This window comes from Ursus arctos, unplaced genomic scaffold (assembly GCF_023065955.2).
Source record: "Ursus arctos isolate Adak ecotype North America unplaced genomic scaffold, UrsArc2.0 scaffold_26, whole genome shotgun sequence".
NCBI classification, from domain to species: domain Eukaryota; kingdom Metazoa; phylum Chordata; class Mammalia; order Carnivora; family Ursidae; genus Ursus; species Ursus arctos.
The window spans coordinates 14,108,787-14,132,299 of NW_026622941.1; the positions used below are offsets into that span (position 1 = coordinate 14,108,787).

The 23,513-nt window shown below is 39.8% G+C and overlaps 1 protein-coding gene across 1 annotated transcript; it reads right to left on the minus strand.

The window, feature by feature from the left end:
- Window positions 1-4,500: 4,500 nt before the first annotated feature.
- On the minus strand, window positions 4,501-7,831 carry MGP (matrix Gla protein). Its single transcript, XM_026502362.4, has 4 exons — window positions 7,681-7,831; window positions 6,223-6,255; window positions 5,312-5,387; window positions 4,501-4,873 (listed from the first exon to the last, which is right to left on the minus strand). The coding sequence occupies exons 1-4, from the start codon at window positions 7,739-7,741 to the stop codon at window positions 4,732-4,734; spliced, it is 312 nt and encodes a 103-aa protein (XP_026358147.2). The 5' UTR covers window positions 7,742-7,831; the 3' UTR covers window positions 4,501-4,731.
- Window positions 7,832-23,513: the final 15,682 nt, after the last annotated feature.

The following is a 23,513-nucleotide window of genomic DNA, read 5'->3' on the forward strand; positions in this document are numbered from 1 at the left end:
AAGATGACTCTGTTACTTGTTAACTGTTCTCTTAGCATGAAGAGACTGATGTGACAGCATCCAGAGCTTAAATGGGACTCTTTCAATGTCCTCTGGTAAAATTGTTCTCTCTATACGAATCAGGATTTCCAACTCACAGATACTAGAATGGTAAGGAGGGAAAGTATAAATTCTTCACATGGTTTACAAAATATGATAAATAGGCCACTCCTGCTTCCTTATCTGAGTTCTCAGACCCATGTAGTCTTCTACTGGGGACATGTCACGGTATGATGCTTGGTAGTTTAGGGTGCCTAACACATCGTGGATAAAGATGCCCCATTCTTGCAGAGAAAATGGAGTGGCTTAATATATTCTGCTCTGAATTAAAATCAATTGTCAGGGATTCTTACTAATGGAGTAGGCATAGCAGAAGATATATCCTCTGAGAAGATATACCATCAGAGAGTTAGCAGTGTCTGGGCTCCAGAGGAGGGCCATATAGGATGAAATAGAACTCTAGTTCATGAATAAAAAAACAGAGGCAATCTAGGGGAAAGTTTCAAGTTTCCAAATCAAAATAGGTTCGCTATAGAATTTTCTCTCATTAGAATTCTGTATTATGGCAAAGAACTGGGCTAGAGCATCAGGGTTGAGGACATGAAGGAAAGGCTACAAATGATGGATAATCAAGGTACTTAAGAACTCTGAGGTAGAACAACAGATTACTTGAAGATTTTCCTTATTGAAAAGGTAATCATAGGGATTTAAATAGTGCTTAAATATACTACTAGTACTACCACTTAAATACATAACTTTAACTCCATTCTAACATGGATACTTTTATGACTGCATAAAAATACAGTTGCATGAATTCTAAACCCAGTTGAACACAAAAGCTAAGATAACGAATTTTCCTTAAACAAAAATGAACTTCCCTGGCATAGGATTCTGAAACTACATGTTTCATCAGCACAGGTAGATATGGCATAGGGGAGAATTGAGGAAGAGTGGAATAGGTCCAAGCTGGCCTGTGTTATCAATAGTTTTTGGCTGTAAGTTCTGCTGACTCTTTCAAAGTATAAGTGGGAATCCCCAAAGAAGAATCATCTTGCCATATCTTAATATCCAGAGGGTGGTACTTTTCAATAATAGTAATAGTACAATAGAAAACAACAGTGGTTATAGTTTACATGGCAAAATACTGGAGAAGAGAGAGTTACTGAGAGAGGGATCTCTGAATATCTGGATATGTAGTAGAGAACTGATTGGCACATAAATATAAGAAAATAATGATCCAAGAGGAATAGAGGGAACAGTGGTTGGCACTAACTCAGGGCTGAGATTATTGCCTATTTCTACCACCCAGTCATGGGACATTGGGTACAGTACTCAGAAGGTCTTTCTTCAGTGTGGGGAAAGCAACTGGCCCTAGACTAGATTTTGAGTTGGTCTCATTTTTTTTTTAAAGATTTTATTTATTTATTTGACAGAGAGAGAGAGAGAGAGAGACAGCCAGCGAGAGAGGGAGCACAAGCAGGGGGAGTGGGAGAGAAAGAAGCAGGCTCCCAGCAGAGGAGCCTGATGTGGGGCTCGATCCCAGAATGCCGGGATCACGCCCTGAGCCGAAGGCAGACGCCCAACGACTGAACCACCCAGGTGCCCCGAGTTGGTCTCATTTTAAAAGCAATGTGTAAAACAATGAAGGTTTCCCCAGGTGATTTAACTGTCCCAGAACAAAGCTCAAGAATACTTACAGAAATACAAGAATATCCAGCACACACAAAAATAAAATTTGCAATGTCTGGTGTCAAGTAAAAGATTACCAGGAATTCAAAGAACTAGGAAATTAAGATCCATAATAAGTAGAATAATCAACCAATCAAAACCAATGTGTAAGTGACACAGATACTGGAATTAGCAAACAAGGACATTAAAAAAGTTATCCTAACTGTATCTAAGATGTTAAAAAAGTTGAGACATAGAAAATATGAAAACATCTAAATCAAACTCCTATAGGTGAAAACTATAATGTCTGAAATGAAAAATGCACTGGATAGGATTAACTATAACTATAACTATAACTATAATTATAACTATATCTAATTAAATTAGATATTACTGAAGGTAAGTTAACAAAGTTGTGGACACATTAAAATAAACTGTCAATAATGAAATACACAGAGCAAAAACAACTTACAAAAATGAAAGTAATATCAGGGAACTGTGAGACAACTTCAAGTGCATTTCATTGCAGTCTTCAAAGGAGAAGAGGAGTGAAGGAAGGAAAATATTTGAAGAAATAATGACTGATAATTTCTAAATTTAATGCAATCCAAGAAGCTCAATAAACCTCAAGAACAAGAAAAATAAAGAAAACCACACAAAGGTACTTCATAATCACATTGGTTAAAACCAATAATAAAGAGAAAAACCTTAGAATCTGCAAGACATAAAAGACACAGTACATACCGAAGAATAAAGGTAAGAATGACAACAGATTTATAGCAGAAACAATGTGAACCATAAGAGAGTGGAACACCTTAAAAGAATTTAAACACCTTAAAAGAATTTAAAAAACTGACCACATAGAATTTGCATATTATTTCAAATATGAAGGCAAAATTTCAAAACTGGAAGAATCCAACAGACCTGAACTACAAGTAATGTTAAAGGAAGTACTTCAGGCAGAAGGAAAATGAGGCCAGATGCAAATCTAGATGCATAGAGAAGAATGAGGAGCTGTGGAAATGGAAACTACGTGGGTAAATGTATGAGATTTTTTAAAATTATCTAAGTCTTTTAAAAAATAATTGACTGTTTAAAGCCAAAATAACAAAAATATCCAATAAGATCTATAACACATGTAAAAGCAAGAAAATAACTGGTCTATTCAGACTATTTACATATAATGAGATTACTGTGATAGGTTGAAGTCTATCATCTTGCCATTTGTTTTCCATTTTTGGTCCCCTTTCCCCCCATTTTTACCTTCTTTTGGACTCTTTGACACTGAGGCAAATGAGGATGAGTCCAATAACTGCCCAGCTTCTTGGAAAGTTTTCAGCCATGGGATGGACAATAGAACCCAGCAGAGCCTTATTGCCTTCCTAAATTGAGGAGATAGAGCTGGGAGTCCAGAGAGGTGGCTGGTGGTCAGAGAGTAGAGTACCAGAGAGGAGAGAGATGCACACAAGCCAGAGCACTAGGGCTCTGTAGAGAATGCACTCAAGTCCTTAGCTGGGAACCATCGGCTGCCAGTACACCTGGTGGCCAGGGGAATAATACCTCAGCCTGAGTGATATACCCCTGCATTTACTACAATGTCTTCAGAAGGTTACTTCTCTGAGTCTCAACTTTACCATCTAATAAATTTTACCCATCTTCTAGGTTGTTGTAAGACCCAATGAGTTATCACATGCAAAATAGCTTAGAAAATGATAAAGCGCCCATCATCATATTAATATGATGATGGTTTAAATTATATAACACACATTATTATGATGAATGTAACACTTTCAACGTTGGGCGATCGCTCCCAGGCACGACTGGTCACTCCGTTTTTATTCCGCTTTCATTGAAAACTCTTTGTGAACAGAACATATTACCAAGTCTGTAGAGAGAAAAGAAATTGCAGTTTCTTACCATAATGTTAGCCAAGAAAATATACATGAAAAGAAACTTTAATCAAAATATGAATTGAATAATAGTATTGTACTTGACTCTACATATATTGTCGAAGGGCTAGACACTGACTTGAGTGGTGTGATAGGAGGGAGGCGGATTTAATCATTACTGATTTCATAAAGTACTTGAGTTTTGAGCTGGATTTTGAAGGATTAGAAAGATTATCCACTAAGGAGATGAAGGCAGTGGGCCTACCAAAAGGAGCGGATGGAAAAGTTGGACATGAATGAGTTCTCATGGCAGAGAAGAGCAAAGTCTGAAGTGGGATTGAAAAGTCCTGGGCTCTGTCTTGAACTACCAAGCTGGAGACTCGGGCGCCTCATCTCCTTATTGCCAAACCAAGCTTAAGGGAGATATAGCATCTTGTCTGGCTCCAAAATTCCATGATTGAATTGTTTAAAAATCTCTGGCTATTGTGAAAGCAGACATTTTTCTTGGCCCAAGTGAGTTGAAACTGTGACATCTCAGGAAATGGTAACACTCAAGAAATAATGATGAGGGTGATGAACCAGGTTAGACCCTGGGATCCACACAGAAGGAATTTAGGGCCACTTGAAATTTGGGAGCAGGAAAAATCATAGGATTAATCATCTATGAGGTTTGAAAACCCTGGAAAACATACAATAGGAGGCAATCATTCACCAATCCCAAGGTTGAGTCTAGACAAATCATGGCTGAGTGTCTTCTAAGTTTCATTCTTTCTATGTAGTTATGTTTCTAATCAACTCTGAAGTATGATTAACAGAATTTCCTATTCTGGGTTAGGTGGGCCATGATGTAAATATCTCAGCATTTTTTTTTTCTAGAAGAAATCAGACTCGCAACATGAAAGTATCCAAACAACAGTTTATTATGTAATAATCTCACATCTTAACTCACTCTTGACCTTTCACTACATTGCACTTTCACTGCTTATCAATCTGGGGGCTGGAAGAAGGGCAGCAGCCAGACAAGAACATTTAAGAAATAAGCAATTCGTATGTGTTTATGTAGTTCAATGATGCTACTGCGAAGGAATACAAAACCAGGCACCAGGCTCTGGAAAGAGAGAGACTTTCTCCAATCTCATTTGGCCCCTCGGCGCTTCCGAAAATAGCGATTGTAGGCAGCATTGTATCCATAAACCATGGCATAGCGTTCGCAAAGCCTGAAGTCATCACAGACTTCCCGATTGAGCTCATAGGCGGGCTTGGTGCTTTCTCTGATCCTAGAAAGTGGGGGGGGAGAAAAAGAGGTCCAAAATAAGAAGCATAAATAGAGTAGGGGGAAAAAAAGGAAAAAAAAGGAAAAGGGGAAAGAAAAAGAAAGAATAAGAAAATATAGGCGAGAGATCCCACTCATTCCCCAATATTAGAGATATTTAACAGGGGGAAAGGTGGAGCGGGGGATTTTTTTTTTTTTAAACGAAAATAGAAATTTTCTTTCTGTCCTCCTTTCCCTTCTCCCTCCCTCTGTTTTCTGGGTCTTTCACAAGCTAGTCTTCTTGAAACTCAGTTGTTTTCTATATACTGTTTTTAAATTCTTTGATTTGGGGATACAATTAGAAATAATACATATGATTTACAAAACCTGTTTTTCATTCTGTTCAGATCTGGGATGCTGCATTGGGAAAAATTAGCTCCCCTCATCAAGTTTTGTTACCTACCTCTCTTGGGCTTTCGCTCTCCATCTCTGTTGCGGGGATATAAAAATATTAGCATTTCTCCGGTTAATGAAGGGATCTTAAAAGAAAAAATAAATAATTGCAGTTTTAGGGAACCGGTAGTTGAAAATATTTCCATGAATAGTCCCTGACATAAATATAATTGAAAACTCATTAACTCATGCATTTTATGTAATGAGAGATCTTACAAAAGTCAGAGGGAAAGATAAAGCCGATTTCACAAGCTGCCTGATGAAAAGAAATCAGTATATGTTTTTTAGAGATTAGTTACATAGGCCGCAGTTATTTTTGTTTGTTTATTTCACCTTTGGGCAATTGCTTTGCCTTTCTCAATTTAGTCGTCCCAGTCAATGTGTGTTTAATTCCCACGAGGAGAAATTCTTTCTGTCCTGAGGACTTGTAAAGCTTAACTTTACCCGAAATGGACTGTGTAAATATGATGAAACTGATGAACAAATTGAAAATGAGAGTGATACATTACTTCTCCCTATACTCAGTCTTCGTAAGTTCAGAGAGTCAACAGCGTTCAACATCACGCTGACGACTGTGGTTTCCCAGCTGACTAGGCCTCTAATTCCATACTTTGCCATTTGTCGTTACTCCTTGTTTTCCATCCATGTGGTTGATGTGGTGCCCGCCTAAAATTTCCGTATACCTCCAACCCTGTTGAATGCAGCTTCGATGCCATATTACACTATTCTCCAGCTTAAACAGTTGCTCATCGGGCGATTTTTCGAGTCAACAGATTTTTAAATTTACTTTAGTTTTCCAAAAGAGGCCCTCTTTCCCTTCCCTATACGACCTCCATCTATTACCATTTTGTCGATTTAAGAATAGGAAGAGAGATTCTTTAATACATGAGATTTAAATAAGGAAGTCGAGTGTTCACTTACTAATTTCATAGGATTCCATGCTTTCATGAGATTCTGGAATTAAAAAAAAAGATTCATTTGATTGTTATTTATCACACATGGCAACGGTCTAAATTTAGGGAAGGAAGGAGAGAAAAGAGTCAAAAAGACGTGAAGAATATAGTTAGCAGCCTGAGGATTACAAATTTCAGGCATTTAGGATTTATGAGTTGTTTCTCTAGCTCTATCTTTGGTGTAGACATCTCTACGCTTTAGTTTTTTTCTGATGTTGAAGGAGCCAGTGGCTACTGTCTTGGCTAAAAGTTCCCAAGGGCTATGAGGTCTTCAGGCTGGTGAAATAAGATAATTAAAGTGCTACAAACAGATTTCCAGAGAGTCTTCTTCTCTGATAAATCTGGGACCTGTCCAAGAGTAGGGTTGAGAAAGGGACGGAAGGGTCCAGAAAAGAGCCCAGTCCTCCAGGCAGGGTGGGGAGATGGTCAGCCGGGCTCTACCAAGTTAGGTTTCTAAGAGGTTCCTGAAGCCTCTTAAGAACCTGTGTTAACTTGGCAGCCACAGAAACCACTGGTTCCAGCTGACAACTCACACTGGGCTGACGCCAGCCAGTTCAGAGGAAAAACTGAGATGATGCCAAAAGCAAAAGTTTTCTTCTTTCTACGACTTTCCTGTGCACAGTAGGTAAATTTGTCTATAAGAAGTTGATATTCGTAAGCAAGTGATTTTATTTGAAAAATGAAAAAGGAGACGAAGAGACCAAATCCTCTGATACAAAAACATGTGAATAATTTCAAGAGTCAGAAGAAGAGTACAAACATCTAGATATCCAGATAATTGAAGCGTAAGACAGATTGAAAATAATCTTACTTCAGATTTTCTTTCATAAACTTTGAACAGACACAGGTGTAGTTAACAACACAGAGAAACCGGGTGGAATCTATCTTTTGACAATTGAAATTATACAATCCATTTTCCTCTGAGATTCTTTAAATGCAAAACTCCATTTTTAAATTCATTCACTGAACAAATGTAGTGAGTTCACGAGATTGTCCCGTCCCTGCAGGGGCTAAACTTAACACTTCATGGGAAAACAGGTTTTCTTAAAGGTGAGTGATTTAACTAATACCTTTAACCAAACTGTTCCCAATGTATAAATAAACATCCCCAAAAATGAGAACTCAAGGGCTGGGAATTTGGTATCTTCTTTCTGAAACAGCGATGTTTCTAGGTGTATAGTGACTTACCATAGACAGGACAAGCTTGTTAAGTTGCCTACAAAAGTCTGGATATTTCAAATGTAAAGAAGGCCTGATGGGACCCATCAGTGTCCACAGGGATTGGGAAATGTTAAATTGATGGTTCTTTAAGATTCTATTAGAGAAAGGAGGAAGAAGAGGAGGAGGGAGGGGAAAAAATAAAAATAAACTGAAATCCGAGGCAGAAGGGAAAAACGAGAAAAACGGCAGGAGAAAGGTTTCTCACCGTAGCACAGAGCTGCCACGGCCAAGGCAGCCAGAATGGAGAGAAGGAGAAGGCTCTTCATGGTCTCTCGCGTCCCGGGGCTGGTCTCACCGGCTTGTGCGGCAGCAGAGGGGAGAGAGGCTCCTGCAGGCTGTTCGTGAAAGCCTGTGGAGTTTTTATAAGGACTAGAGCAGCTGCAAGGGGAGGAACCAGTGGGAGGGGGCCAGAGAAGGTGGAGACTGGTTGGCCCTAAACTAGCACTGGGACTTTTCCCAAATCCTCATTCCTTCCAGATATTATCTCCTCTGGGTGGGCAGTTTCCCTCGCTCCTGGACCGGACTGTGCTACAGCAGGGTGCTGCCCAGCTACAGACGTTGTGGCCGCCCTAGGTTTGGGGCCAGACCTGGGCAAAGGTCCACAGAGAAGGGAGTTGCCACAAACACGTGTTTGCCTTCCTAATTCCTTCTCCCCTCCACTCTCCTGGCCCTGACTGCAGGTCTGGTCTGCAGACAGAGCTGTAGTGTTCTGCTTGCTCCCCTCGGGGATGGACGAGAGGTTCTGGGGGGCAAAGGAATTCACTTCATAAACTGGTTCTAATGTAAACTTCTTTTGCCAGTAGGGTTGAACTAAGGATCCTGGACCCATTGCGTATGTGCCTGGTGATAAGCAACTTCTGCATTTTCCCAGTGCTCAGCAGGGCCGACATGCCCAGTGTGCCATGAGTTCTGTTTCCTCCATTGGCTCCATTGCAACTTGCCCACCCAGTTTTGTGTCTTGAGTCCAATCCTGTGCCCCAAGGCTCTCTTAGGCTGGATATCACTGATCTAAAGTGCAGCAAAGATAAAAGGGTACCCATCGCTCGTTTTCTGAAGGCATTGTCCTGATAATGAACTAATCCAATATGCTCTTAGTGAGTGACAGATGAGAGGCAAGGCACAGTGCCAGGTGATGTGGGAGATCTAGGGACAAACAAGACACGTCCCGAAGGAGGTAAGTAATAGCTACTTACTATATTCGTTTTGTGCTTTAGCTGTCATGTGTCCTCACAAACACATACTTCCATTATACCATTATACCCTCAGTAGCAGAAGTGCTGTTTCTTTTCTTACAGGAAGAGGATTGTAATTTGGTGCCTCTGGTTATCTTGTAGACAGAGCTGCTTCTCTTCTTCTTTCTTCTTCTTCTTCTTCTTCTTCTTCTTCTTCTTCTTCTTCTTCTTCTTCTTCTTCCTCTTCCTCGTCCCCCTCCTCCTCCTCCTCCTCCTCCTTCTTCTTCTCCTTCTTCTCCTCCCCTTCCCCCTCCCCTCTTCCCCCTCCCTCCACCTCCTCTTTCTTCTTCTTCTTCTTCTTCTTCTCCTTCTCCTTCTCCTTCTTCTCCTCCCCTTCCCCCTCCCCTCTTCCCCCTCCCTCCACCTCCTCTTTCTCCTTCTTCTTCTTCTTCTTCTTTTCTTCTTCTTCTTCTTCTTCTTCTTCTTCTTCTTCTTCTTCTTCTTCTTCTTCTTCCCCTTCTTCTTCTTCTCCTCCTTCTCCTTCTCCTTCTTCTCCTTCTCCAACAATCAAAAAACCTTTTCTGGGGCGCCTGGGTGGCACAGCAGTTAAGCGCCTGCCTTCGGCTCAGGACGTGATCCCGGTGTTGTGGGATCGAGCCCCACATCAGGCTCCTCTGCTGGGAGCCTGCTCTTCCTCTCCCACTCCCCCTGCTTGTGTTCCCTCTCTAGCTGGATCTCTAAATAAAATCTTTAAAAAAAGCAAAAACAAAAACCTTTTCTATCAAGATGTATCTCGGCTATCTGGTAGCCAAGAGTCCTCTTGGCAGACAGGGAGGACTTAGTCACAGAGCAGCAGATCGTAGATGAGCTAAAGCTGGACCTGGGGAGCCTGGGTGGCTCAGTCGTTAAGCATCTGCCTTCGGCCTGGTGCGTGATCCCAGGGTCCTGAGATTGAGCCCCACATCAGGCTCCCTGCTCTGCTGGGAGCCTGCTTCTTCCTCTCCCATGCCCCCTGCTTGTGTTCCCTCTCTCGCTGTCAAATAAATAAATAAACTCTTAAAAAAAAATAAAGCTGCAGGACCTCTCCCTTGGGCTGGAACAGCAAAAGGTTGGCATGGGAGTGGGTGCGTATAGTTTTCAATAATTATTTCAAGGAGCAGTGATGGACGACTAGGTGAAGCCACGTGCCTCTTTCTTTTTGTCTTTTTGGGATGCATGTTTCCTCCCAGCCTCTATTTTCTGAAGAGCTTTTATAAATACTAAAGGATTCCCTGTTAAAGGAAATAGTTCAGAGTCCTTGTAATTGGAAGGATTCGTGAGTTGTGAAGGACCAGTAAAAGTCAGGGTTTCCCTCTAGATTTTTTTCATATTAAGAGATGTATTCTTTGTGATAAAATCTTAAAGACGATCTCAAAAAGAAGACAATGTATGTTCATCCCTGATGAATTCATCCGCTGTGATTTCCAGTCACAAGATTGGCGGTTGTCTCCCTCTTTAAATCACAAGCTTGCTCTCAGGATTGGCTTCAGTGCCCTTTTTCCAAGATAAATCATCCAAATCATTATATTTGCAAAAGCCAGTTTACTACGTTGCATTTACTGCGTTTCCTACATTACTTGTTTTGGGAAAACAAGCTAGCTGTGGCTTGTTCGTGTAGTGTTTTATATGTATTCAACTCAGTTACTAACCCTCAATTTATATGACATGAAGCAAGTTTGGTTTCAATGTTTCATCCCTAAAATGAGTAGGATACGCCCCCTCCCCCTCCCCCTCCCTATCTCCAGAATTGGAGAAGTCTCCCTTTTCCAGCTACAAACATGTGCTTTGTGATGTAGGTTAACTTGGTCTTTTCTGGCCACATTCCGCATGTCTCCTCCACTCCCAAGTTCAAATGGCAGCTGTGCTCCGTCTGCCTTGTGACGTTACAATTGTTTATTCTTACGCTTTCTGAATCCAAGCTTGAAAATCTTACACTTTTCTTTCCTATGTAAACTCCACCTTTTCTCACAAGTTGTTTTCATCACCGCTTCCCTTGGCTTTCCTAAACTTTAATTTTTATTTATTTATTTATTTTTAAAGATTTTATTTATTTATTTATTTGCGATAGAGAGAGAGAGAGCAGGAGCAGGGGGAGAGGCAGGCAGAGGGAGAAGGAGAAGCAGGCTCCCCGCTGAACTGGAGCTGGATCCTAGGACCCCTGGGTCCTGACCTGAGCCGAAGGCAAACACTTAACCAACTGAGCCACCCAGGTGCTCTTTTCCTAAACTTTTAAGCATGTTTCCTTGTCATCTTGCGTTTTGCAAGGTTAACACTTTCTGTTGGAAACTGTCTCTCACCAGTCATTCATCTTTCCTTTCCGCTGTTTTCCAGTTAGTTACGGGTTCCTCTATGCTAAATACCATTTTTATATAATTTATAAAAATTAATAACATGTGTGAAAGCTCTGAGCCCTTCTTTTTCTCTTGTCCCACACCACTCCCTGTCTCAAAGATAATTTCGTATGTGCCGACTCCAGTCATGTGTGTTTATGAAGAGGATTAGACTAACTCGATGGGGACTTTGTGTTGGAAAGGGTCGAGGTTGACTCATCAGAAAAAAGAGAGAGAGAGAGAGAGAAAATGGAGGTAGAAAAAAGTGGAAGGAGAGAAATGAAAAGAGCCTTATAGATTTGGTTTGCTGGATGGGAGAGGTTTGGGTAGGGATTGAGCTGTAGAGAGAAAAGCTTCGAGGCTGCTGTAAGATGGGAGACATTGAAAGTGAGACATGGGAAAAGACAAGAGCTGCTTTGGTTATGAATAGGCTTGTCTGAGATTGTAAAAGATAGAGAATTGCCAGAAAATATTAAAATTATTTTTAATTAATGTCAGCTGCTATTTTTTTTTTTTTAGAGAGACAGAATGCATGTGTGCTCCTATGAGAGCACTCATGAGTGGGGGGGGGGGCGGGCAGAAGGAGAGGGAGAGAGAATCTTAAGCAGACTCCACGCCCAGCTCAGAGCCAGAGGCCAGGTTCAATCTCATGACCCTGAGATCATAACCTGAGCAGAAACCAAGAGTTGGACATATAACGACGGACTGAGCCACTCTGGTGCCCTGAACTTGTATTTTCTTAATTGAACTATCTTGTAAAGACTAGACCACATGAAGCTCCAATTTATATTTGGATTTTAGATAACTATGAAAGACATTTATATAGATATTTCCCCCTAACTAAAGAGGAGTATTCTTTGGTGGAGAGACTATTTGCAGATACTCCCAGGAGTGACAACAAAGGGATTGGAGACACAGTGACATGATTGGCAGTGTTTTCAGACTGTACAGGAAACTCTGCATGTGAGATTGGCAGTGTGGTATGACCCAGGCAACAGAAGCCACCGAGCAATATAGGATCTCCTCTTCCACCTGCCTCAGGAGGAAAAGAGAAGCATGAGCGTACCCTTCAGGGCCAGAAGTAGCCTCGTGGTTTAATTATTCTTTCATCCAGCCACCCATCCATCCAACCATCCATCCATCCATCCATCCAACCATCAATCCATCCATCCATCCAACCATCCATCCATCCATCCAACCATCCATCCATCCATCCATCCAACCATCCATCCATCCATCCAACCATCCATCCATCCATCCAACCATCAATCCATTTAACAGATCTACTGAGCATCTTCCATGTGCCAGCTCTAAACTGGAAATATAATGGAGAGAATTGCAGATAGGGACCCTATTCTCATGAACCAAGCGTGATCTTAGATCACAAATTTAATTAGTGGTTCCTCGTCTTTAAAAATTTGTATAGGCAGCCAACTGGCCCTAGAGAAGTCTAAGTGATATATTTTCTCATTGGGCTGACTTTTTATCGGTACTCAGGAGCATTTTTATTTGCAGCACATTGCAGAAAGCACTGATGACAAAGTCAGATAATTCTGAGTTCAGGGAAAGAACGGAGGAGAGGGAAGGTTGGCAGACCTGCCAGAAATTATTGTGGGGAGAAACTTTTTCAGAAAAGTATGTGCTGGTGGACATATTAAAAGAATTATCCCTTTTCTATAGTATTTCTGTGACTAACCCCATGGCATCGTAATAATAAAGTTAACGTATTTCCCACAATTTTACTTCCTCTGTCCATCCTTGCTTATTCGTTCTTTCTTTTTCAGACTACTAGGTATTTTGTCTCATTGAGGAATTTTCCTGGCTCCAGTCAGACTTCTTTTTTTTTTTTCCTGTTCCATGAGATTCTGCTTTATTTACAGGATGTTGGTTTTATGAGTTCACAGTATTATTTTACTGGCAGCACTAAAATCCTTAGTCTTACCATTAAAGAAAAAGGCAAAGGGGAGAAGAATTAGGAAGTACCAGCCCTGAAAATAAAAACAAAAATCTCTTTATAGGACAACAAAGGGCAACGAAATGAGAGACAGAAACTTAGCCGGCTTCCCAAGACAGTGCCGACCTCTTAGTTCTGTTTTTTTAAGGGAAGCCCCTGGAGTGGATTCTACATCTCAGATTCCTTTCTTTTTTAAATTTTATTCGTTTATTTGACAGAGAGAGCACAAGCAGGGGGAGTGGCAGAGGGAGAGGGAGAAGCAGACTCCCCTCTGAGCAAGTAGACTGATGCGGGACTCAATCCCAGGACCCAGGGGTCATGACCAGAGCCAAAGGCAGATGCTTACCAACTGAGCCACCCAGATGCCCCTACATCTCAGATTCCTTAATTGACATAGCTTCCCAAACGCTGAATCCCTCAGTCCTTTCGTAGTTTGTCTCAGCTGAACTAAGTGAAAATAAATGCTTGTCAAACTCAGGTATGGGAGGGACATCCAGGGAATCCTGGGCAGAGATGTCTGGGGAAAGGCAGAGAAGCCTGGATAGTAAATAAACTGGGCTTCTTTTTGGGAACAGCTGCCACAGTTTTTTTTTTCTTCCCATATAGATCACCTCCTCTACCCTTTACCTTTCCACCAAAAGCTTCAATTTTTAAATAAGATATCAGATGTGAAATAATAATTATACAACTACCCAAGTAATATTATCATGTATCATATAGGTACTATGATAAACACTTTTTATTCTTTATGTGACTTACTTCTCCTAATAATCCTACAAACTGAGTATAATTACCCACATGTTATATATGAGAAAATTAGGGCTCAAAGAGGTTATGTATTTTTTCCAAGGTCACATAGTCACCAAATGGCAAAAGGCTATTTGATTTCACAGAAACACAGGGCTACATGATTTCAAAGAATATGACTTGAATCATGGATACAACCACCCACTGTTCGCCAAGGTTCTGACACCTGCTTAAAGAATTCTGTGATGGTGTCTACAGGGATTGCTGAGTCTCAAGTTTCAGAGATAAAGATAACATTTTAGAGAGATATACATATTTAAAATGCTAATTTCTTCAATGTCTTTTGAAATAGGACAATAAGAATTAAAGATTTGCCTTTTGCCACTTATACCCAGATAGTTAAATGATTTACAAAACCAGGGGAAGGGATGAGTTTGGTATTTGAATTCAAGTCCCCCATTTGTTTATCCAGTACTCTGCACACTAAATCGTCCATCCAAAGAAACTCCAACTCAAATATGTCACTTTCTAAAGCCTTTCAGCTTGCTTTAGAAATCCCCACGTCTATAAATGCCCATGTTTGCTGACTGTCAGCTGACACTAACTCTAGTTTGGTATAAGAAGAATACCGTCTCTGCAGTGTCTAAAAGTCCATTTCTACAGTTACTTAGACCCCAAGCAAAACTGGAATCTAGGCTCAATTTACTGCCTGCTCCTTCAACTCAAAGCAAAATAGGGAACAAGTTCTAGGTCTCCTGTCTTGGCTGGACATAAAGTTAGGAAAGGTTGGCCATTTACTCATCAGACTCTCGCTGCTGCTTCTGAGGGAGGTGTGAAATTAAAGTCTGGGGAATTTCTGTCACAACACCATGACAAGGTGTCCATTTTGAGGAGGGGAAGGAGCCCTTTCAGATCTCCTCTACTGTCATCCCACACTTGCCACATCCTTGTTTTCGCCTTTCATTATTCCAACTCACCAACAGAAAATACCCCTACCTATGTTCAGGAAATGTATGATGGCGAGCAATGGACTCCAATAATTTGTACGAGTTGAAGAAGATATTTGAAGAAGACTCACAGAACAGGAGACTTGAAGGTAGAACGGGTGAACTGGGATGTGGGAGGAATGAGCTGATGTCTGCATGAGCGAGGTAGAAGAACAAGAGTATAGTTAACACTTGTCAAGACATGAAGGGAAGGGAGAGGATGATAGCTTCGCTCATCAGTCACAGTATACAAGAACTTGAGAGCACAGTTATAAGTTGTAAGAAGTATTTTTTTTTATTTTAATGTTTTTTTATTATATTATGTTAGTCACCATACAGTACATCCCTGGTTTCTGATGTAAAGTTCGATGATTCATTAGTTGCGTATAACACCCAGTGCACCATGCAATACGTGCCCTCCTTACTCCCCATCACCGGTCTATCCCATTCCCCCACCCCCTCCCCTCTGAAGCCCTCAGTTTGTTTCTCATAGTCCATAGTCTCTCATACTTCATTCCCCCTTCTGATGACCCCCTCTTTCTTTATCCCTTTCTTCTCCTACCGATCTTCCTAGATCTTATGTTCCATAGATGAGAGAAACCATATGATAATTGTCTTTCTCTGCTTGACTTATTTCACTTAGCATTATCTCCTCCAGTCCTGTCCATGTTGCAGCAAATGTTGAGAATTCGTTCTTTCTGATAGCTGAGTAATATTCCATTGTATATATGGACCACAACTTTGTAAGAAGTATTTTGGAGGAAGATAGGACAATAGCTGTAAACGACAGCAAGTGATTTAATAGGAATTTAGTAAGCATAACAACGACACTATTTATTAAGAGAATTAAAAAAAAATAGTTGGCAACTTTTAAATCTGACCTAGAAATGAAATATGCTCTTTGAAATTCTTCAGTTAGAGACAGATGTCTGGATGTATCTTGTATAATCCGAAGGTACTTCATTTAAATGGGGATTTAAACCATTCTTAAAGTGATTTTAACTCTAGGTAACAGATTGACTAGAAGAAAATCTGGTAGCTAGAGGCCTGAATCAAATCTAATCAAACCAAATTCCCTTGCACTTCACCCCCTCTTCACCTGCTCTTCTGTTGGTCTCTCAAGCCAAACAAATAACAAATTGGGTGTGTGTGAGTATTTCCCATCCTTATTCCATTTTCGTATTTCCTCCATACTTTTGTTACCCTCTTAGACAAAAAACCATCACCTAAACTAAAATGGACTCTAAAGAAAGGCTCTGTAGGAAGTGAAGAGCTCTTCTGGCTGGGGGATATGCGTTTTGGAATAAGAAAGCCAATGGAAACAACCGAAGTGTCTGTTGACAGATACATGGATTAAGATGAGATGATACATACATAATGAACATTATTCAGCCATAAAAACCATTTGTGACAACATGAATGAAGCTGGAGGACATTATAAAAAATGAAATAAGCCAGAGGCAGAAAGACAAATATTGTACGATCTCACTTATATGTGGAACCTAAAAAAGTTAAACTCACAGGAACAGAGAATGGAATGGTAGCTGCCAACGGCCAGGGGTAGAAAATGGGGACTGTTGGTCAAAGGATACAAACTTTAGTTATGAGATAAATAAGTTTTAAGGATCTACTGTATAGCATGGTAAGTATTGCCAATGATACTGTATTGTATGTTTGAACTAATTCAAGTTCAAGTTGCTAAGTATTTGCATATCAAACCATTACATCTCATGTATAAACAATTTTTATTTGTCAATTATACCTCAGTAAAGTTAAAAAAAAAAAAAAAGCCTGGATTTGAATTCTGGTTCTGCCACTTACTCCTTGTGTGACATTCGACCAGTTAAAATTCCTGAGCCTCACATTTCTCAGTGACACAATGAAGGATTATAAACCTGACTCACAGGACTGTTGGATGGATTAAATAAGACAATAAATGTAAAGAAGAAGAAGAAGACAATAAACGTAGAGCTCCTTGAGTACTGGTTGGCATGCAATGCCATGGTGTACACACCTCCAATAAATGTGATTTCAAAAAGATTGGTTTAATTCCATTGGTTTAGTGTTATGATTTTCCCCAGTAGTTGAGGAATGGATCACTAGGGATGGCCAAAGCAGAGGAGTGGATGCAAAAAGTGGGGGTGGCCGAATCAGCAAGGTCTTCGATGGGAACAGAACTGGGAACTGGCAGAGCTCAGTTTCATTCTGACACCACCACGTAATAATGCCTATGTGACTTTTGAACAGATAGCTTAAGTCTCTTTTCAAGCATGAGTTGGAATAGACTGGTATAATTTTGTGCTTCCAGATTATTTCATCCTTGAAGTAGATAAACAAGATAGAAAATTATTCTATAATTCGGTGTTTGAATCGAACACTCTGTTCCTCCTGCTATTTTGCCAGTGATGCTTCCCGGGCTGACTCGTGTTTGAATGTCAACCCCTGGGCCTGAAAACCACTAGCAAGATGTCCTGCAAAAATTCCATTCAAATAAATCACAGCCTGCCAGGAGGCCCTGTCAGCTGTTGTTTCCCAGTCAAATATCTTCCTACCTTTGCATTAGATGTGGATATACTTTGAAATCTTCGGGACAAAAAAGATTTTTTTTTTCCCAGGCAGGGTTTGGTCAGTGAGAGAAAAATCTCATGGAAGAGATGTGTAATTCCTCAACTTCTCTCCTTTGTTTCATCATTTAGTTATTTCCAACCCTGGAAAGAGGATGACATTTAGAAAAAGGATATTCAGGGGTGCCTGGGTGGCTCAGTCTTTAAGCGTCTGCCTTTGGCTCAGGGCGTGATCCTGGCATTCTGGGATCGAGCCCCACATCAGGCTCCTCCGCCGGGAGCCTGCTTCTTCCTCTCCCACTCCCCCTGCTTGTGTTCCCTCTCTCGCTGGCTGTCTCTCTCTGTCAAATAAATAAATAAAATCTTAAAAAAAAAAAAAAAGAAAAAGGATATTCAGAAAGGACACAAAGGAAAAATTTCCCGGTTACTATGAGGGAGAGTCTAGTACAGAACGTGCGTTTGCTGATCAAGCTACAAAGTGAACAGGCTGCGAAATGAGAGATTGTTTCCACATCCGATTTCTCCCTGATAGCACCATTATGGAAAATACTGCAGTGAAATGTGGGTTGGGACGACCCGCGGAAATCCAATTCGGCCCTGCCTGCTGGGGGCGTTCACCTAAGCAGTCCTATAACCAGTGCTTATCTGAATCTTGGTGGCCTCACCCCAACTCTGTTTCTTCCAATTTATCATTCTCTGTGTTTCCTGTCTTTCTCATAATCTTAGATTATTTATTTCCTGTCCCTAGGGAATTTGGAAAGAGGCTTTTATTTTGTCAGGGGAATGAAAGGACCTTTCAGTGGAGTTCTTCCTCTGGCTTTGGGTGGGAGAAAATGAGTGGGTGTTAAGAATGGAATCCAAAGGAAAGGAAGATAAACTGAAAAAAAAAAAAAAACCAACAAGATGAACTGGAGTGTTTTGTTTTGTTTTGGGAGAGCAGTAGAGGGGCAGGTAGGTGAAATGGATAGGAGCTGGGGTGTGGGATTAGTAACGATGAGAGTTCGGCGCGAACACTTGTTTGTCTTGCTCTTCCTCCAGACTTCGAGGGCTTTGAGGTTAGCCTCTGGGTCTTATTCATCTTCAAAACATACAACAGTGACTGCCCACTGCTTGAATGAAGCCAATAACCCTCTCACATGGATCTCCGTTCTCTGGTGACATGAAACAGTAGACAAGAGCATGGGCTTTGGAGTTGATGGGACAGAATGTGAATTCTGATCCATCACTTAGGGATCTCTGCCTTTTCCCTAATTCTCATTTTCTTTATCCAAAAAAAAAAAAAAAAAGGAAGTGATCATGGAAAGTAGCTTATACAGTTATAATGAAGATTAAATGAAATAATGCCCGTGAACATCTAGCTGGCATAGTGCCAGCATGCAGTAAATATACCATGAAAGTAACTATTATTATTATTATTATTGTTATTATTATTATTATTATTTCAAACTAGCTATGTGACTCTGGGTAAGTCATTTCCTTGCTGTAGTATGTGAGGGATGACAATTGTTCCATAAATTGTCATAAAGATTTAATGAGCTAGTGCTTGCAAAATACTCAGTGTCTCTGATATAGTAGTTGGTCATTAAATGTTCGTTCCCTTCCCTCTACTCATGGTTGTCTTTTCCATTCTTTTCTTTCACTATTTCCCTGCATGTAACCAATACTCTAGCCAAATGGAGCAACTTGTTCCTGAGATGTCCCTCAATGTTTGCTATCATATCTTTGCTCATTTTATTGTTTACTCTCTGTTTTTGGCTTTTCTGGGTCTGTCTCTAGGAAACTTGGGCGCCCTTTGAAGCTAATCTCAAAAACCACTGACTTTATGAGATGTATTACTAAGTTAGCTTCCAACTGTGTTTTCTCTCCTTTCAACAGTCCCTTAATACTCTGTTTTATTTCTTTACTATATGTGTCTTCCTTTTTGAGTTACAGGCATTTCTGTGCTCCATCTTGCTACTCACCCTCTTCCCAGCTGTTGAGGGTATAATCACTGGTCTCCAGACATATTCATCTACTAGACTCTAGGAAACTATCATTTCTAGAAGATTGAAATCTTTCTGAAAGAAGAAAGAATTCTCTTGCTGAATTCATGCATCGAGTTAAATGTCTCTAGTATGTTCTCACGGTAACCCGACGACACCCTTTCATAAATCTTATCTGATTTGGTTACAGACACTGAAATTGTTCGTTTACACGATCGTGTTCTTCACTGAATTTGAAGCTTCTCAGGGAAGCCAGGGTTTGTATTCTATTCATCTTTGTAGCCCTAGTCCCGTACGTGTCATCAATGCTTGAAAACCACAGGAGCCCAATCATCTTGCCCTTTACAATCAACTCCAAAGTCACATTACACACCCACTCGGGCTATCCCTGCCCTTTAATTAAAATATAAATTTAATTCTTGTGAAGACAAGGGATTGATATCATTTGAAACATGAAGTAATTACACCGTATGCTAAAAAAAAAAAGAAGGGAAAATGCCATTTCACTCCTATTTTTTCTACCTTTGCGTTATGCAGCAATCAAACGATTGAATTAGTGGACTATCGCCTTTACGAAATAGCAGGTATTCCTGCAAGGTTTCCAGATACCAGCATTGTAAAATTAAATTGCAGCATAAACACATGAAAACGTATATTCTTTCTTCAAGGAAAGTCACTTGAAAAGCAAGACTTCCTCCGGAAGAATAAAATAATGTACCATTGCTGTGTGTGAAATGTAAGCTCTGCCCTTACGTGCTTTTCCTTCTCAAGTTTTACACGTTGATCTGCTGGCGTAGACCTGTACTTGCAACATGAGATCAGGTAAAGAGACTGACTCCGTGTTATAGCTCAGGATGCTTGCCGACCACGGATATGAGAAGTTCGATGGAAGGAAATCAAGAATATGTGAAAGATTGCCAAAGGGCAGAAGTAATTAATTAATTAAATGACCCTTCTCCTTATATTAGAAGTGAATAACATTTATTAAACGGTATGTCATTTCTTTCCTTTCTCCACTTTTTTTTTCTGGTTCACCAAAACAAGCCTCTCATCTATGCCAAAGACCTTAAAACAAAGCACCATTTTTAGTTTGAAAAAGAAAAGGACTGACCTACCTATAATTAATATACAGAAAGTTAACTCGAAAAAGAGAGAGTTGGGCTACCAAAAGCTTCTCCTCTACCTACCTCGATAATGCAAATGTTTTATATTCACTGAACATTTTACTGAGTAGCTGAAAGGAAGACACTTTTGTACCATTTTCCCTTTTCCCAGAAGCTGTGCTGTATTTATTGGAACGAATTTCGACGCTTTCTGCCCATTTTCGGATGACTGTGACAGATGAACTTTCTCACAAGGTCGGCAAGCCGGAGCTGGAGGATTTGTGGGGATTTGTGTTTTGAGGCCAAAAATTCTTGGGAACAAGAAGAAACTGAGATACAGATATTGGCCGGTCTCTAGGCTGTGCACTCTCCAGAAAAGCAGTTTTTAAAAAATACTTAATATTTTTTGTGCCAGAAAAAATGGACAATGGCACAAAAGTAAAAATGTTCCTGGAATAACTGGAGGCTTTTGGCCTTAGCTAGTTCGGCAACTTCAACTTGGACTTCTCAGCCCCTACATTTGGTCCTCGTATTGTGCTCTACACCTGGGCCCACCCCTTCCGACGCCAGACACGTTCATCTGGCTGCGTTGCTTCCTGTGGAGGCTCAAAGATAAGTAAAAAAATGGACTCACTGTCCTTCTTGCCGGCGTGTTTCTCTGTTGCCCCAAACAAAAGCAACAACGTAGGCTGTCATGAGTAGATTTCGCAAGTCTTCCTTGTAGGAATGATTTCCATATGGTGTAAGATTAATTACTCAAACACAGGGTAGTTGAAGGACCCTAAGGCATTTTAAGTGTCCTGAAAGAAAAGATCAAGCAAGGAAGAGATACAGAGACATTTCAGTGATTCTCTAAATAGATTTACGAGATCATGACATGTAGCCTATTATTTAAACTATCTAGGCCTTATATTGTGGGTTTTTTAAAAAAGATTTTAATTATTTGTCTGAGAAAGAGAGAGAGGAAGAGGAGGGACAAGCAGGGGGAGGGAGAAGCAGGCTCCCTGCTGAGCAAGGAGCCCAATGCGGGACTCTATCCCAGGACCCTGGGGTCATCACCTAAGGAGAAGGCAATGCTTCATGGACTGAGCCACGCAGGCATCCCTTAAATTATATCTTGTAGATTTTTTTCCTTATTATATTGTACTTCATTTCAATATTATATTTCATGACACAAAGGAAGCTTCATTATCAAAGTACTGCTATTATAGATAGGCTGCATTTTCTGATTATGATCCAGTAAAAGTAGAATTTAATGTGAAAAAGATAGCTGAAAGAAGTGAAACATTTGGAAATTAAAAATATGTTATCAAATAACCCTTAGGGAAAAAATGAAATAAAGGATTAAAGGAAAGAAAGCAGTGCTTAGATCTGAATAATAAAGAGAACACTACATATCAAAATTTGTGAGAGCCAATCAAAGTAGTGCTGAGAGGAAAATGCGTAGCTTTACATGTTAATCAGAAAAAAAGAAAAGTTGAAAACAAGGGAGCTAAGCATGCAACCCAAGCTGGAAAAAGAGCAAGAGAAACAACCCAAGAAAAGAAGGAACAAAGTAATAAGGACATGATAAGAAATAGGTGAAATACAGAAGAAAATGTAGTAGATACGTATACAAACTTACTGCTTGAAAGATAAGTAAATAAGCGAAATATTTCTGCAAACACAAAAGTAGAAAACCCAAAACTGGGGGAAGAAGAAATAGAAAATTTGAACAGATCATTAAATGCCAAAGAAACAAAAATGGCAGCCGAGTACCTCCCCTCCAAAATCCTCCCTGTGCAGATGGCTTTCTAGTTCAGACATAAAAATCTTTTGAGAAATTGTTTCTATCTTATACAAGTTGTTCTACAAAATTTTTAAAATGTTAAAGTTATGTAGCTCATTTTCTGAGACTAGTGAGCTCTTCATTGTAAAACCAGATAAAAACTACTGAAGAAAACATTATTAGGCCTATTTTATGAATGTGGATACTAGAATCCCAAATAAAACAATAGTTAACATAGTTTGAAAACATATTAAAAAGTCTACATACACTGATCAAGTAGGTTTGTACCAGGAATGCAAGCATTTTTAACATTAGAAAATATACCAGTGTTGGGGCGCCTGGGTGGCGCAGTCGTTAAGCGTCTGCCTTCAGCTCAGGGCGTGATCCCAGTGTTCTGGGATCAAGCCCCACATCAGGCTCCTCTGGTAGGAGCCTGCTTCTTCCTCTCCCACTCCCCATGCTTGTGTTCCCTCTCTTGCTGGCTGTCTCTCTCTGTCAAATAAATAAATAAATAAATAAATAAATAAATAAATAAATAAAATCTTTAAAAAAAAAAGAAAATATACCAGTGTTATTCACCATAATAATAGATCAAAAGACAAAAATTATGTCATTATCTCAATAGAAGGAGAAAAAGCAGCTGGTGATGTATAGTTTTAATTTTATATATATTTTATATATTAATTTTGTATTTATATATTTAGAAATAGAAATATAATTTTTACATGTCATTACATATATGTATCTTACCAAATTAGGGATAGATAGGAAATTCCTTAAATTGGTAAAAGTTACATGCCAAAAACTCATCGCAAACATTCTTCTTAATGGAGAAAGTTAAAATGCATTTCCTTTAAAATTAGGGATAAGAAAAACACATTTACTGTTATCACTATTATTTGTCATAGGACTAGAAGCCCTGACCAGTGTTATACAGAGAGAAAGAAGTAAAACAAGGACTGAAAGGGAAGAGAAAGGTAAATAATGTTGTTTTGAGACAATATCATCTAAAAAACACAAAAATAATCATCCATTCTACAAACGATTAGAATCCGTGAGAGTTTAGCAAACTTGACTGTAAAAGATGAATTGAGAAAGTACCATTCCTTTACATCAGCAATAACTGAAAAAAATAATGAAAATAGAATACATTTCACAATACCAACAAGAACTGTTGGGTATCTTTGAATTAACTTAACCAAGAATACATAAACTCTCTATGAAGAAAACTCCAAGATTCCAACAAGAGTGATGGAAAATAATCTGAATAGATGGATATAACTTCCATGCCCATGGATAGGATGATTTCTCACCTTAAAGACAGCAATTTTCCTGAACTTAACCTGTAAACTCAATGCAATCCCAATAAAAATTCCAGCTGTAAATTTTGAGA

Bases quoted from the DNA above. Each gene is read 5' to 3' on its own strand.
- MGP (XM_026502362.4), bottom strand. From the start codon at position 7,741: ATGAAGAGCCTTCTCCTTCTCTCCATTCTGGCTGCCTTGGCCGTGGCA. The intron at 6,256-7,680 runs GTGAGAAACCTT...TTTTAATTCCAG, and splicing joins CGTGGCAGCTCTGTGCTACG to AATCTCATGAAAGCATGGAA. The intron at 5,388-6,222 runs GTAAGTGAACAC...TTTTCTTTTAAG, and splicing joins CATGGAATCCTATGAAATTA to ATCCCTTCATTAACCGGAGA.